The sequence below is a fragment of the Dendrobates tinctorius genome, unplaced genomic scaffold (genome assembly GCF_039654945.1).
Source record: "Dendrobates tinctorius isolate UK_male_01 unplaced genomic scaffold, ASM3965494v1 ptg000158l, whole genome shotgun sequence".
NCBI lineage: Eukaryota > Metazoa > Chordata > Amphibia > Anura > Dendrobatidae > Dendrobates > Dendrobates tinctorius.
Window position 1 is genome coordinate 30,719,997 of NW_027361825.1, and position 17,545 is coordinate 30,737,541.

The window sequence follows — 17,545 nt, forward strand, 5'->3', positions numbered from 1 at the left end:
AATCAATGTGCCAAGGCATGCCTATAGGTGCTGCTCAAAGTAAAGTGAGCCATGCTGTGTGCCGAGAGTAACCTCCAGTTAGGCGGCCAAGCAGCATTGTTCTGCTATTTACCCACAGATTAATCCTATATAAGCAGATAATTTGCGTTTTCTGAGATTCCCTTTAAAAATCCATCAACTAGGCATGTTATCACAGATCTATTAAACAAAGACCATGTTTCCAAAATAATGACATGAGCCAGCACGCCTGTTCAAGTGCCATGTGGAGGTGCATATCCACCCTTGTTTTAAGGAGGGTGTGTAAATATGAGTTTTATTCTTGCCACTGGAACGCCCCACAGGGCGGGGGTTACTCGGTAACGGGTCGGTCAGGCTCTTTTAACCCTTTCGCGCCAGAGCCTGTTTTTGCCTTTGTGACCGGGCCAATTTTTTCACTTCTGACCAGTGTCACTTTATGAGGTCATAACTCTAGAACGCTTCAATGGATCCTGCTATTTCTGACAATGTTTTCTCATGACATATTGTACTTCATGATAGTGGTAGAATTTCTTAGATATGACTTGCGCTTTTTTGTTAAAAAAATCAAAATTTGGCGAAAATTTAGAAAATGTAGCAATTTTCAAAATTTAATTTTTATGCCCTTAAATCAGAGAGACATATTGCACAAAACAGTTAATACGCAACATTTCCCACATGTTTACTTTACATCTGCACAATTTTGGAAACATAATTTTTTTTTGTTAGGAAGTTATAAGGGTTAAAAGTTGACCAGCGATTTCTCATTTTTACAACAAAATTTACAAAACCATTTTTTTAGGGACCACCTCACATTTGAAGTGAGTTTGGGGGGTCAATATGACAGAAAATACCAAAAAGTGACACCATTATAAAAACTGCACCCCTCAATGTACTCAAAACCACATTCTAGAAGTTTATTAACCCTTCAGGTGCTTCACAGGAATGAATGGAATGTGCAAGGAAAAAATTAACATTTAACTTTTTTCACAAACATTTTACTTCAGAACCAATTTTTTTTATTTTCACAAGAGTAAAAAGAGAAAATGAACCACTAAATTTTTTGTGCAATTTCTCCTGAGTACGCTGATACCTGATATGTGGGGCTAAACCACTGTTTGGGCACACGGCAGAGCTCAGAAAAGAAGGAGTGCTGTTTGACTTTTACAATGCAGAATTGGCTGGAATTGAGATCAGACGCCATGTCACGTTTGGAGAGCCCCTGATGTACCTAAACAGTGGAAACCCCCCACAAGTGACCCCATTTTGGAAACTAGACCGCCAAAGGAACTTATCTAGATGTGTGGTGGGCACTTTGAACCCCCAAGTGTTTCACTAAAGTTTATAATGTAGAGCCGTGAAAATAAAAAAATCATTTTTTTTTTTCACAAAAATGATTTTTAGCCCCAACATTTATATTTTCCCAAGGGTAACAGGAGAAATTGGACCCCAAAAGTTGTTGTCCAATTTGTCCTGAGTATGCTGGTACCCCATATGTGGGAGAAAACTACTGTTTTGGGCACACGGTGGGGCTGGGAAGGGAAGTAGTGATGTTCTGGAATGCAGACTTTGATGGAATGGTCTGTGGGCGTCATGTTGCGTTTGCAGAGCCCGTAATGTGCCTAAACAGTGGAAACCCCAATTCCAACCGTAACCCCAACACACCCCTAATCCTAATCCCAACCCTAACCATAACCCTAACCACAAACCTAACACCAACACACCCCTAACCCCAGTCCCAACCATAACCCTAACCACAACCCTAACCCCAACACACCCCTAATCCCAACCCTAACCGTAGCCCTAACCCTAAGATCGCTGCCTGGCACAGCTGTTGCCAGCAGCGCTTGTCACACTGTTTCTCCTCTGAACCCTGCGATCTGACTCATAGTAACGCCACTTCTCCTCTGATCATCTCGCACTGACAGGAGATCAGAGGAGAAGCAGCCTTACTGTGTGACAAGATCGCTGCCTGGCACATAGTAACGCTGCTTCTCCTCTGATCTCTTGTTAGTGTGAGATCAGAGGAGAAGTGGCACTACTCTGTGCCAGGCAGTGATCTTATCACACAGTAACGCTGTTTCTCCTCTGATCTCCTGTCAGTGCGAGATGATAATAAGAGGAGAAGTTGCGTTACTGTGAGTCAGATCGCCGGGAAACAAGCAGCTTTCCCAGTGAGCTCTCTCATTGGCTGCTATAATGCTGACATCATCAGGACCTGAACCAATCAGGCCTCGATGAGGTCGGGGGTCGCAGGAAGCATTGTGTGCCAGGATCCCTGCATTATAAGGTATGTGGGGGTCCCAGGGGCACAAAACCGCCAACAGTAGATAAATGTCAGTGCTGCACAAAGCCCAGCAAGCGCCGACATTTATCTACTGTTGGCGGTTGAGAAGTGGTTAAAGGGGAAGTATGTCACGGTGGTGGTAGTGACCCGGTCCGTGGCCCTGGGTGTCCAGTGTAGATGGAAGTTCAGATGAAGGGGGAGGGAAGATGGTAGGATAATTGTAGGGGAAAAGGGGAAATCGTGATGCTACCTGTGGTATTCGGCCAAGGTAGCCGACGCTGCACTGCAGATCCTCTGGGATGGTGTTAGGGCAGCGGAGATGGTGAAGCTCTCCACAGGTAGAGCTGTGTCCCAGGGCAGTTGAGCCGGTGATGGTGATGGTGAATGCGGTGTATGGCAGGCGAGAGGTTCATAACACCAAGGACACAGATGGGTGCAGTTTCAGAGTTTTTACTCACTGTTGTCTTATGTGCACAGGTGCCCACTTGGTACTGTGTCCTCCGGGGGAGGAATACAGCCAACTCCCAGGTGGATTGATGACACCGTTTCAGGACTCCTCTTTATGTTCCTCTTTCCTGGCCGTCTCTCTCTGTCTACGCCCTCACCAGCAGCATCCCTTATCCAGCAGCCTCGGACCTTGCCGAGCGATGTGGGTCAGGCCCCGGGGTCTTTTATCTCAACAGCTACCTTCTAAAGGATTGCTTTGGGCTGTCACACTACAGTCACTACAGCCTCCAGCTTACTAGTTGAGCCTTGTTTGGTATTCTCCACTAGGCTTAGGGGTTGGCTCCATTACTGTGGCCTGGTCCTTCCTTTCAGGGATGCGGGCCCCATGGGCGGCTAGTCGCACTACCCGTGCCCCTATGAACCCTTCTATTCTCCTGGGAGCATCTTCTTGTCAGGGGTGTCTTCCTGATTCTAACTCTCTCCACGTCAGTCCTGCTCTCTCCGCTGTCCCGTCGCCGACTGACTGGATCTTCCAGAAAGATCTTTTACCTCAAGCTTAACTCCACCCACTCACTGTCACCTCTCTGTCACTGATTGGCTACACTCCTTGTCACCCCATATCCTTAGCTCCTCCCTCTTCTCTACCTTTCCCACTCACCTACAAACACCCTTTCCTAGCCAGTCTGGGATGAGACCATCCTCCCGAAGTGTACACCCTGATGCCCTGACTGAACTACCGTGTGTTGCATGCAAGTGTTGAAGTCCCAGGTGGTGCTCCCTCCCTACTTGAGGATGAGATACCACACCTCTGGATGAGGTGCAGTACCTCTGTGGCGACCAGACCCTCAGGGGCGCCACACCACTGCACCAAATTAAAATCTTTGAGCTTTGGTTAATGTGTGAGTTAGTTTTTAAGTTCCACAAAACTTTTGCAATTTGCCCAGAACTGTTGGATTGTCTGATTTAGGAGGCTTCTTTTTGAGAGGACTTGTGAATAACTCCATCTTGAGGCGCATTTTATAATACTTTGCGTGAAAAGCATAACTTTGTCATAAAAAAAATTAAAAAGAAGTATGCAAAATACAACCATGCAGTGACTTTCAGAGAGAATTAAGTTCTTTTCTGCCCTCCTTTGTGGTCAGTCGAGAGGAATGCTTCCTCTTAGAGTTAGAATTAGAGGAATCCTTCTTCTTAGAATTTATTAACTAAGTAGAAAGTTAAATTGTAAAATACACCCTTTAATGAGAAATGTTGACATGTTACTCTGAAGGATGGATTGTAGGAAACAAGGAATTCTTCTGATTTCGACTCCTTGGCTATGTTACCAACAGATGTCTTTGCAATGAAGGATTGTCATACTTGCCAAATCTCCCCAAATGTCTGGAAAATGTAAAACTTTCAGACTTTCATAACAGATGGTAAACATACTGAGTGCATACTGAAACCTCTCAAAAAGCAGACTTTTTAGAACATTTTTTGTGCTTGTCATAGAGTTGATCCATCACTAGACTGAGCCCCGGCATCTAAATGCATTTTCAGAGGGTTGGAAGAGAGGAGTATTAATGTTGTAATTGGGGTATGGAGGGGTAAGAGCTAAAAAGGGCTTGGTAAAAGAGGAAAAAAAGTCATCAGAGAACCTCATAGACAAGCAGCAACAACATTTTTCAAGTATCTCTTATGAAATAGAAATCATTAGAATCAACAAATGAATGTTCTGTTTCCCATAATTAATGCTAAATGGAAACTTACCGTCCTTTTTAGGTTCCCACAACCCCTGAGCAGTTGTAGTCCCATCAGCAGGTTCCTTCTGATCAGCTCTTTATCAAAGCTTATTCAAATTAAAGAAGCACTCCCATCAAAGTTTTTATCCCCTTAACATATTCCAGTCATCTTATTATGCAGCACTGTGTACTTACATACCGCTTCCCAGTAAATTATTCTCTTTTCTTCTTTATGTAGAAACAGGAAGTCTCTTTTCCCTGCATGAGTCAATTCCTTCTTCAGTTCCTAACCCAGCTGCTCACTCCTCCCCCCTGCCAGGGACTTTTGCAGTGATGACTCACACAGCGAAAAGAGACTTCCTATTTCTACATAACGCTTATAAGGATTCCGATAGTTTGTAATCATGTGATGTCATAGACCTAATGAAAAACAAAATAATTACCTGGGTAGAAGGGAAAAATGAGCAATTGTAAGAACATAGTGCTGTTTTATATGGTGACTGCAATATATTAAGACGATAGCAATTTTGATGGGAGTACTTCTATAATAGACAACCTTCATTAAAATGGTTGTACACTATATGGTCAACCGCTTCTTAAATCAAACAGGGCACCACTGAAAGCAAAAACAGCGTATATTCACGTCCTGGACTGATGCCATTCTAGAAATGTCAACATTGCGTGTGATGACACTTGCATGATATCATTAAGTCACAGGAATGCTGCAACTAACTAGCAGTTGCTAGTTAGTTGCAGTGTTCACACTTCTCGTAACGTATAAGTGTTGGCTGATGGTAGTGTGATCGAAGCAGCCCATGATAAAAATTTTGTAAGATTGCCAGCAGATGCTGAAATGCTAGAAGAGCGTCATGGATGTGAGTAAACAATACGATAAATGAATTTAAGATTAATAATTTGTCAATTTTTCCTATACAGATGGGTGCTCAATATGGACCTGTTTTCACGTTTTACTTTGGGCAGCGTCCAGTGGTTATCCTTAGTGGCTATCAAGCAGTGAAAGAAGCTCTCATTGACCAAGGGGAGGACTTCAGCGGCAGAGGAAAAATAGCTTCAATTGATAAAATATTTGATGGCTTTGGTATGAACTTTTATTTATTACTCCATTGACTAACTATTACTTTTGGATACTTTTTTTAATCAAGAGAGTTTCATAAACTTTCTGTGTGCGCTAATCGATGGTAAATGGAAAGCATAACTAAAAACTGAATAGTTGTGATAATAAATCTATATTTCTTTCATATAGGAGTTGTGTTCAGTAATGGGGAACGCTGGAAACAGCTCCGCCGGTTTTCGCTTACTACTCTGAGGAATTTTGGCATGGGAAAAAGGAGTATTGAAGAAAGGATCCAGGAAGAAGCTCAGTGTTTAGTGGATGCACTAAGAAAAATTAATAGTATGATTTGTATGCGCTTGTAATAATAATTCTATGGCAAACAGTAACAAATCATCAATATTAGCAACCTCTATAGTTGGGCTTCTCAAAATTTCTTGATGTCAGCCCATCCATGGTGATCAAGTGCCGAACCATAGAACAAATACTAGACATGCAGCATTAAAAAAAAATCCCACTGGTCAGCATATATGTTAACTCCTGCAGAGCAAAATATCACAGTTCAGCACTGCATATGTCCCCAGAAGTGCCAAACACCTCAGTGCAGCCAAAAATCCTCCAAAGATAAAAGAGAAGCATCAAAAACACACCACAGTGCAGCACCACTGGCAGCAGCCTCACCTCCGCTCTAGTGGCAGAAGCATCCTCTTTCTGTGCTTCCAACACTGGTAGCAACATTGCCATCCTTCCAATGCCTCCACCACAAGTAGTAGTATTGTCCTCCTTCCTATGTCTCCATCATGGGAGCAGCATTGCCCTACTTCCTATGGCTCCACCACTAGCAGAAAAATTGTCCTCCTTACGCTGGATCCACCAGTAATAGCAGCATTGTCCTCTTTTGATGTTTCTGTCATGGATAGTAGCATTGTCTCCATTTCTATGCTTCTGTCACTAGTAGCAGCATTGTCCTTCTTTACATGCTTCAGTCACTGGTAGCATCATTGTCCTCCATCCTATATCTCCGCCACTAGTAGCAGCATTGTCGTCCTTCCTATGGCTCCACCACTAGCAGAAGAATTGTCCTCCTTCCTATGCCTCCACCACTAGTAACAGTATTGTCCTCCTTCTTATGCATCCGCCACTGGTAGAAGTATTTTCCTCCATTTTATGCTTCTAACACTGGTATCAGCATTGTCTTCCTTCTTATATCTCTGTTACTAGTAGAGGCGGCATTGCCCTCCTTCCTATGCTTCAACCACTGTGGTAACAGCATTGTCCTTCTTCCTATGTCTGCACCACTGGTAGCAGCATTGTCCTCTTTCCCATGACTCTGGCACTGGTAACAACATTGTTCTCCTTCCAATGCATCTGCCACTGGTGGCAGCAATGTCCTCCTTCCTATGCTTCTACCACTGGCAGCATCATCATCCTCCTTCCTATGTCTCCATCACTAGAACTAGCATTGTTCCTCTTTCCACCACTGCACTTTGTCAGCAGCATTGCCCCTTCTAACCTCTACACTGAGAACAAAATTAAAGGTTTCTGAAATTAAGTTTAATATGTAAATATATTTAATCACATACAGCTCTGGCAAAAATTAAGAGACCACTTTCAAATGTTCAGTATGTCTGATTTTTCTCTTTATAGGTATATTTTTGAGTAAAATGTAAATTGTTCTTTTAGTCTATAAACTTCTGACAACACGTCTCCGAATTTCCAAGCAATACATTTAGTTTTTTTTCTGACAAAGAAAAATGGTCAAAATTTAAAAAAAACAAAACAGTGCTTTCAGGCCTCAAATAATGCAGAGAATACAAGTTCATAATCATTTAGAAACAACAATACTAATGTTTTAACTTAGGAAGAGTTCAGAAATCAATATTTTGTGGAATAACCATGATTTTTAATCACAGCCAGTTTGCCACCAGTCTTTCACACTGCTTCTGGTGCAAAAATGTAAGCAGTTCTTCTTTGTTTGATGGCTTGTGACTATCCATCATCCTCTTGATTACATTCCAGAGGTTTTCAATGGGGTTCAGGTCTGGAGAATGGGCTGCCCAAGACAGGGTTTTGATGTGGTGGTCTCACAATTTTTTCCAGAGCTTTATATCATTAAAGGACTTTCTAGTTGTGTATGATCACTCACAGATTCATGACAGCTTAAGGTACCGTACTTCAAATTCAAGCATAGCATTCAATAATTTTCCCATACGAGACTTTGTGTCTCATCCAAAATAGGGTGGTAATCCAGATGTGTGACCTAAATATAATGGCCCCAGAATGCTTGATGTCATCGTTGTTTATTGAACCAATTAGTCTCTTAACAATCAATTGTCTTTTCATACAAATTGTTAAGGTTACACAGTAGGTCAACCCTAGTCACATCAATACATCAATGCTTCTACCAAGCAGACATGGATAATTATTGTCTTAATGTCATCGTTAGTCTCATGGACTGATAAACTAATTGTATAACTTATTGATATCACTTATTACATCTTATCTAATAGTCTATTAACTAAAAATGTTAACATTCCAACCAATCTACGTTAAGCCAATAATTATTAGTACGAAATCAATGAAAACCATATGCTTATAATATGGAGTTTTTTAGATTATTGTATCAATTTTCACCTACAGAAAAACCCATAGATCCTAAGAATATAATGCCTCAGGCCGTCTCCAATGTCATCTGCTCTGTCGTCTTTGGGAACCGCTTTGAATATGAAGACTTGAAATTTCTGAAGCTCCTCAATCAGTTTAATGAGATTTTTGTGCTTATGAGCTCAACCTGGGGCCAGGTACAATTGTCTAGGATTTTGATACTCTTGAGAGCTTAGCTATAGAGACACTTAAAGATTAAGAATGTTCTGTCAAATCATTGCTTCTTCAGGGGATAACCTAAAGCTACTGAGCTTTGTCTACTATGTACTAGTCATAATATAGGTATCTTGCAATTGCCACACTGGTTTTGGACACCTTTAGACCATTAAGGTTTAGTTAACTCTGCATACATTACAAGTATGTAAGAGGTGGAAGATCCCATTTACCAATCTAATGTAATAATTCTGCAGAACATAGGTGAGATGTCAGTGAACAGGGTTACAGGTGTGCAGATGATGGAAAGAAGTCCACTCACCTGATATTCTTGGGTACTTGGCTAGAGGTCTTAGGAGTCTCCCCACTAGATATCTTTTGGATGGAATAATGCAAGCATATGGCCACAGATCAAAAGAAAGGCAGCAGCTTATGGTAATCTGAGTAATGGAGAGGGAAGGAAGGAGAGGGAGATTTCTCGTTGCTGGTGCCGCCACTGAAAAATTGGCCCAAAGCTGACAAGGCCTAAAAGCTTGATAACCATGGAGAAAACAAGGAGTATAAAATCCAATAAATGTATAAAACTGAATTTATTAAACATATATGCCATTAAATATACACACAATATTACAATAAAGGATCAGGCAATGAAAGCTAGGTCACTGATTAATAATACAGTACATAAAGTGCATAATTGCCAAAAAACAGTAAAATTACCGCCATGGAAATAGGATACCAAAAATAATTATGTCTGCCAGAATAGCACTGTTGCAATCATCCACAATTTGGACCTGGTCAGAACATGCCCATTAAGCAATCATAAATATAAATGCCAAGTGCTTACCCATGAGCGATAAAAAACAGGACCACAGCTGCCCACCACCGACGCGCATTTTGCTGTTCTTTTTCAAGGTGCGGTACTGCGTGTCAGGCCAGGCACCTTTATATAGTCATAGCTTCAGCCGCTCACAATCACGGCGCATGTTTCCGGTGACGCCCCCCGGGAAATTACATCATTGGTGGCATGGTACCATGACGCCGCGAGCCAGCTAAGTCAAAAGACGTCACCGGTCAGTCAGCGTCAGTACCCGGCGCTTCCAGCAATGCTCCATGTAAGGGGCGCCCGGGAGCATGCGCACTGTAAAGCAGCCCACTAATACCCGATATTACACAAAACAACTGCACAGCATAATAATAATGCCGCAAACTTAATACATTGTATCAACCATCAAATATTAAGTGAAATGTGTAGGTGATTAAAAGTAATAAATATATAGTGTTATATATATAAATATGTGAATATAAATTCATAAAAATATATATAAATATATGTGTGAATAAGGCTCACAATTAGCCACAAATTTCCATAAGTGCAATGTATAGAAAAAAATATATATATTTTTAATAAAATTAATACAGTGGGAAAAAAATGAGAACAATCAATACAGTAACATATAAAAATATATAAAAAAATACAAGTGATTTTAATACTGAATCCATATATAGATTCAGTTGTCTTGTGAAGTTGATCAGTTTCCCTCATAATGGAATAGATCATCACGGGCCCATGATTGTGGATTTTATCTCTCCAAATATCCGATCCGTAACAAAATGATTATTACCAAACTAGAAAAAAATGAACAATTAATTAAAAGAGACAAAAACACCAAAAAAAGACACACTCACACACTATAAAAGAAAACCAGGATGCTAGGGAAATAGTAAATACCCTAGAGAAATGAGATAAAACTCAACTGCTCATTGAGACCTGCCGGGGTTACGGTATCATGTACCGCAATCCACCGGCATTCACGTTGAGCCAGTACACACTTGAGTTCGCCTCCTCTGATGCCGGCACGAACACGATCAATTCCCCAAGCAATAAAACCTGAGGAATTACAACTATGTTTAAGATGGAAATGCTTTGGGATGGCCTTTAAAGTATTAATGTTCAACACTTCTCAAAGAAGTGAAAGACATAGCTCTTTTCAGATTTTTACATGCCATACATTCACCACAGGGGGAAAATCCCACTCTAGGTGCACTTGCACCAAACAAACTGGTAGTGTTTCTCACAAAGTGACTTCTAACCAAAATGTCACGTAAATTTTGGCTCCTACCTGCCGTCATCAAAGGACGCTTGGGGAGGCTTTGACGTAACATTGGGTCCGTTTGAAGAACCGACCAATGGGGGTTCAAGATTATTCTCATCACATCCTATCTATGATTAAAAGTTGAAATAAAACGCAAATCCCCTTCACTTTTCACAGATGTCAAGTCTCCCACCCTTCTCTTCAAAAGATCAGCCGTAGATGCACCCCTTGCTCTCGATAACCTCTCTGTTAGGAGTGGCGGAAGGCACTAAATAAAAATATAAATAAAGTACCTTCGCCACTCGGGGTCCACCGTGCAGAAGATGTAATAACTGCTGCTAGGTGACGGCAGAGCAATCTGGCAGTAATGTGCACAGGAGTTAATGGCACCCAATGTGCACTGCTCAGACTCTGTTGAACTCACAAAGTCACAGAAGCAAAACACAAAAAACTCTGAGTCTGTTTAGGACAAAGAACTACAGCGCTGCACCCGCGGTATCTGGTCACAGGAGTAGCACTAGATGGCGGTACTTACTCCATCTTGACCTACCGACATGGAACGGGTGTAGAGCGTCGCAACTGCGGACGCACGAAGAGCTGCAACTGCAGCGCGGTGAAGACAGAGCCGCTGTAAAGACACTGATAACTAGCAGGCGCAATGCTGACGCTAGGCTGCTGAGGCAATGGAGCAATAGCACCCTGGCGCTGATACTGGCAATAACTCAGGCACTATCACAAACGTAGAATCAGAGGGTAGGGGTTTCAAATGAGTCATTCACCAGTCCATGCATCCATCAAACAAACATACAGCAGCAGTATGGCTATACTAGCGCATGGCGGAACAGCCATGCGCGCTTTTTATAGCGAACGGGACCTTCCGGAATTCTCCAGGTCTCCAAGAGGAGCCAATGGGATCCGACACAGGAGCTGAACACCTGACTCCCGAACTCCAATGGGAGTTTGTCCCATGAGCATGCTCAGACGCAGTAGAGGACTTAGCCTCTGGAGAGAGTTGCCGCAAGGCAATCTCCTCTGCAGTCTCCTCTACAGCAGATGAGGAGCAGGAGACTGCAGAATGTGAGGATCTAGATTTCAGCAAAGGAGAGGCAGAAATCTGACTCCTAACACTCTCTTAATTTCCTGGTTGCTATATCCCCTTTCCCTAAACCTCTCCCCAAGGTCCACCGCCTGTCTCTCAAAAAGAGAATCTGTAGTACAAATCCTCCTGGCCCGAAGAAATTGACCAACCGGGATGGAGCTGACTGTGGATCGCGGATGGGAGGAGGACGCGTGCAGGAGGGCATTCACAGAAGTCTCCTTACGATAAAGATCCATATGTATTAGACCATTTTCCTGTACCCTTATCATCACATCAAGGAAATAAATTTCTTTCTCATGGAAAACATGCGTGAGTCTAATATTGGAATCATTGCAATTCAATCCCACCATAAAAGAATGTAAATCTATAATAGCGCCCTGCCATATGAAAAGGATATCATCGATATACCTAAACCATCCCATAATTTGGGAAGCGGCATGTGCGCCATCCAAAAATATACCACGCTCCCAAAATTCCAAAAATAAATTAGCGTAAGATGGCGCACAAGCTGCTCCCATGGCAGTCCCTTGTCTCTGTAAAAAATATTTGTCCTTAAACGTAAAAAAATTGTGGGTCAGGATGAATTGCAACAACTCCAATACTAACTCATGCATGTTTGGGTCCAGGTTACTATTTTCCAGGAAAAATCCTCTGTGATGATGACCATGTTTGAATCAACAGTCAGTCCATCCAAATGGAGGAGAATGTCATTTGTGTCCCTGATGTGAGAGAGTAATGTCTCCACCTGGGGACGTAGGTAGTATTCAATAAATCTGCACGTAGGTTCACATAAACCTCCCACACCAGAAACAATTGGATGGCCAGGAGGAGAAATTGGATCCTTGTGGACCTTGGGGAGAAGATAAAAATTGGGTATAACCGGGTTCTGTACACATAAACGATTCAACACCTTTCTGGAAATGATGCCTCTGTCAAAGGCCATCTCCAGAATATTGAATAACTGGCTCTGAAAAGAAGATAGAGGGCTACATGGGAGCAAGGAGTACGTTTCTTTATTGCGTAATTGACACATAGCCTCGCTTTCATATTTATCAATCGGCCAGATAACCACGTTTCCCCCTTTGTCTGCTGGTTTAATTACCACATCATCCCATTTTTTTGGTGTCCTCAAGGGCTGACCTCTCAATTGGGGTCAGATTATCCCTTTCACCTCTGTTATTTATTGTCTTGAGATCCTCCATAACCAAACGAGTAAAGATCTCCACCTGTGGGCAAATAGACAAAGGAGGAAATGTGGTACATCTTGCCGCGATAGGGGGCAAAGGAACACTCACCAAGACAGGATTGGATTCCCTTTCCAGTTCCTCCAATGTACGTACAGCATCACATTCCATATCAGTGAGCTCTCGGTCAGTGGATGAACGCATATGTAACCGTCTAAGGATGATCTTTCGGGAAAACACCAAGGTTACTTACCGGTAGCCGGCTTTTCCGGAGCCCATGACGGCACACATGAGAGAGGGGATCCGCTCAGCCAGGACAGGAACCCTACTGAAGATGAAAGGGCGGTACCTCTCCCTCGCTTCAGTTGGTTTACAGAGCATGAGAGACCCCCCGGGTTAGTACACATGGTAAAACTATCACCACATTATATCTAACTAAAAAAACAACACCCAAACTATAGTGCACACCAAAGGAGTGATAAGGGGGGGAATATACAGGTGCCGTCATGGGCTCCGGAAAAACCAGCTACAGGTAAGTAACCTTGGTTTTTTTCCCGTCTTCCATGACGGCACACATGAGAGACTTTTGTAGTATAAGACACCGTTAGGGAGGGACCACCGCTTGCAGCACCCTTCTACCAAAGGTTAGGTCAGTAGAGGAAGATAGATCAAGTCGGTAGTGCTTAAAAAAGGTCGAAGGTGAGGACCAAGTAGCGGTTTTACAAATTTGTTCAATTGATACCTCAGCCTTCTCTGCCCAGGAGATAGCCACGGCTCTGGTGGAGTGAGCCTTGATGCCTTCTGGAACCGGAGCGCCACTTGCAGAGTAGGATAACATAATGGCCTCCCTGATCCATCTGGCAGTAGTACTCTTAGCTACCCCGTGCCCTTTTCTACTACCCTGAAAGGCTACAAAAAGGGACTGATCTTTCCTCCACTGACTAGTTATTGATATATACTGTAATATGGCCCTCCTTACATCTAATGTATGGAACTTTTGCTCCCCAGGGTTTCTAGGATTATTACAGAAAGATGGCAAGGAGATTTCTTGAGTCCTATGAAACTTTTAGACTACCTTGGGGAGGTAGGCCGGGTCTGGTCTTAGAACCACTCGGTCATTCAAGATCTGCGTATATGGAGGGCATATAGATAGAGCTTGCAGGTCGCTCACTCTACGGGCCGATGTTAAGGCTACCAGTAACACAGTTTTAAGTGTGAGTAATTTTGGCGATAGCTCTAATAATGGTTCAAAGGGATCCTTGGTTAAAGCCTCTAAGACTAGGTTGAGGTCCCAGGGTGGCATCTTTGGGATAATGACTGGCCTAGATCTGCCACAAGACTTTATGAACTGGGACACCCACCTATTGGCAGTTATATAGTGTCCCCAGAGCTGAGACTTGGACTTTGAGGGTGTTAGTGGCTAACCCAAGTTGCATCCCCGACTGTATGAATTCTAGAATAGGTCCCACTGGAGTTACATCCCTTAAAGTTTCCCCCAGGAAGTCTAGGAACTTTTTCCATGTTCTACCGTAGATTTGGGATGTTATAGGTTTCCTACTTTTCAACAGGGTGGAGACTAATCCTGGAGAGAATCCCTGGCGACTCAGTAGCGCCCTCTCAAATTCCAGGCTGCTAGATGGAAGCCCTTCACCTGAGAGTGAACCACTGGTCACTGGGAAAGCAGGTCTGGAACCTCCGGTAATATCCATGGATCTGTCACTGACATGAGTCTCAGAAGGGAGAACCAAGGCCTCCTCGGCCAAAATGGAGCTATAAGAATTATTCCTGCTCGATCCTCCCTGATTTTCCGGACCACTACTGGGATCATTGTTATCGGGGGGAATGCATAGGCCAGGATAAACTTCCAAGGTATTTGTAGGGCATCTACTGCAAAAGGGGTTTTCTCTTGGATTTAGTGAGCAGACCTTCCTGACCTTTCTGTTGCGTGCAGTGGCGAACTGGTCTATTTCTGGTTTGCCCCAGGCTTGAACTATTTGTTGGAAGACTTAGGGGTTTAGGAAGTCTGCCTGTATATTCTCTACCCCCTTTATATGCAGTGCTGTGATGGATAACAGATGTTGTTCTGCTAATTGGAAAAGTAGATCTGATATTTCCATGAGGCCCCGAGATCTCATTCCCCCCTGGTGGTTGATGTAGGCTACCACTGCCCGATTGTCCGTCATGACTTGAGTGTGGCAGCCCCGAAGCAAGGGGAGAAAATGTTTCACGGCTTTTTCTACTGCGCATAGTTCTTTTAGGTTTGAACCGTGATCCTTTTCTAGCGAGGACCAGGTTCCCTGTATTGAGTCGGATCTTAGGTGTGCCCCCCATCCCGTGGCACTCGCATCGGTTGTGATGATGTCGTCGACTGGTTTTTGTCACGGAACACCACCTGTTAGATGCTTCTCTACTGTCCACCAGAGCAGGGAATCTCTTACAGCCACTGAGAGACATAGTTTGCCCTCTAAATGCCCTTTCAATTGTTTCTGTGCTGACAGAACTTCCCACTGTAGTTGTCTTAAGTGGTACTGTGCCCACGCTACCGTGGGTATGCATGATGTCAACGAGCCTAAAAGGGACATTGCGTTTCTCAGTGTCATAGCTGGCCTTTGTATTGCTGTGTGAGCTAGGCCCCTTATCTCGATTACCTTGTTCTCTGGCAGGAGGCAGCGTTGTCGCTCGGAGTCCAGTATTAACCCTAGAAAGGATTGCACCCTTACTCGTGTTAGTCTTGACTTGGGGATGTTTACTATCCATCCTAGTCCTACTAAGGTTGATATCACTTGCTTCACTTGGTGTATGCAGTGGGTCTCTGACCTCCCTACGACAAGAAAGTCGTCCAGGTATTGGACGATCACTATGTCCCGGGAACAAAGAAAATACATTACTTCGGCCATCACTTTGGTGAAAACTCTGGGGGCTGTGGACAAGCCGAACGGAAGGGCTGTGTATTGGTAGTGTTTTACCTGACCTTGGACATAGAGCGCTACTCTCAAGTATTTTTGATACTCCCGATGAATCTGGATGTGATAGTAGGCATCTTTTAAGTCTATCACTGCCATGAGGCAGTGCTGGAATAGGATCTTTGTGGCCGTATTAATTGACTCCATTTTGAAGGAGCAATTGTCTACCCACTGACTGAGTCTCCTCAGGTTGACTATGGTTCTCCAAGAGCCGTCTGGTTTTTGTATTAAAAAGAGGGGGGAATAAACCCCCCTTCCTTCTTCTTGCACTGGGACTTCTTGTGGAACCTGTTTTTGCACTAGTCCCAGGACTTCTGTCTCCAGGGCCAGCTGCTGCTCTTGGGCTCTCCTTCGGGGTGTCATTATAAAGGTATGCCTGGGCGGATGGGTGAATTTTATTTTTAAGCCGTCCTTGACTATGTTTAGGACCCATATGCCGGGGGAGATACTTGCCCAGGCGGAAAGGAAGAGAGAAAGCCTTCCCCCTACCTCTGACCTGATGTCATTGGAGAGATATTTTGGAGGAAGTAGAGGGCCCTTTAAACATATAGCCCGATCCTCTCCTTTCTTTAAAGTCCCAATTTTTCTTATCTCCCATGGGACGCCCCCTGTTAAATCTTCTCCTCCGAAAGGGCTGCTTTTTGGGTTTTCCCGGAAATTGGGGGAAAGCCTTTCTTCCTATTCCCCGCATGTTCCAAAATTTCCTCCAGTTTTTTTCCGAAGAGGAATTGGCCATCACATGGAATGGAACATAATCTATGTTTCGATGGCAAATCTCCTGGACACCCTTTAAGCCACAGGGCTCGTCTTGCCGCATTTGACAGGCTTGCTGGTCTGGCTGTCAATCTTGCGGAATCTGCAGAGGTATCCGCTAGGAAAGCCGCTGCTCCACGTACCAGTGTCAGATTAGACAGTATTTCATAGGAACTCTATCCTTGATCTGATCCTCTATTTGTTGTAGCTAGACCATGAGGGCACGGGCGGTACAAGTACCAGCTATCGCTGGTTTTAATCCACCTGCTGAAGCTTCCCAGATATGCTTCAGGAAACCGTCTGCTTTTTTATCAAGCGGGTCTTTCAGCACGCCAGAGTCCTCTACTGGTAAGAATGGTAAGGATACCTTTTTTGAGGTTTGGCTACGGCACCGTCAATTTTTGGGACTTTTTCCCAAGTCTCTGAATCCTTTTGCTCAAAAGGGTACCTCCTTTTTGATGTAGAAGGCAAGCCCCCTGACCTCTCAGGTTTTTTCCATTCCCTATCAATTAAGGCCTTATCTTATCGTTTACAGGGAATGTGGGTTTTTTCCTTTCCTCCATTCCTCCAAACATCACATCCTCCAATGATTTAGGAGTCTTTTCCTCCTTAAGGCCCATAGTAGCCCTGATAGCTTTGACCAGCTTTTCCACGTCCTCTGTTGGGAAACACGGACGGCCCCCTATATCGCTGTCCTAGGAGGATTCTGAGGACTGAGAAGAGGAAAGGGAGGTGGAGGGGGATCTGGATCTTTCCCGACCTTTCTGCACTAGCGAGGCCTCCGAATCAGAATCCCTTCTATGGCTTTTTTTATCCTTCTTTTTAAGGGCTGCCTTTAGGGAGCCTTTTATCTCCTGTTGTATTAATGCCTTTAGGCTAGTCACCAAATCAGGGGTTTCATCCTGTATGATTTTGTTTATACAGTCAGCGCAGAGGTCTTTCTGCCACTGATCTGCCAGCGGGTGTTTGCATAGGGCGCACTCTCTATTCTTTGTTTTGCCGTTAGACTTCCTCAACCCCTAGTGATCAAACAGAAAAAATGGAACTCTGTTACCATAAGGGTGACATTCACGTAGATCACTCACCACCGCTGT

At 43.6% G+C, this 17,545-nt stretch overlaps 1 protein-coding gene across 2 annotated transcripts in view; it reads left to right on the forward strand.

Annotated features, from left to right (window-relative positions):
• The window catches only part of LOC141052040 (cytochrome P450 2G1-like), an 89,460-nt gene that overhangs the window by 47,747 nt on the left and 24,168 nt on the right, over positions 1–17,545 (forward strand). For both annotated transcript variants that reach the window (XM_073549220.1, XM_073549219.1), the window contains exons 2-4: positions 5,407–5,569; positions 5,735–5,884; positions 8,183–8,343. In XM_073549220.1, coding sequence (XP_073405321.1) covers positions 5,407–5,569; positions 5,735–5,884; positions 8,183–8,343 — 474 coding nt within the window. The remainder of the gene's footprint in view (positions 1–5,406; positions 5,570–5,734; positions 5,885–8,182; positions 8,344–17,545) is intronic.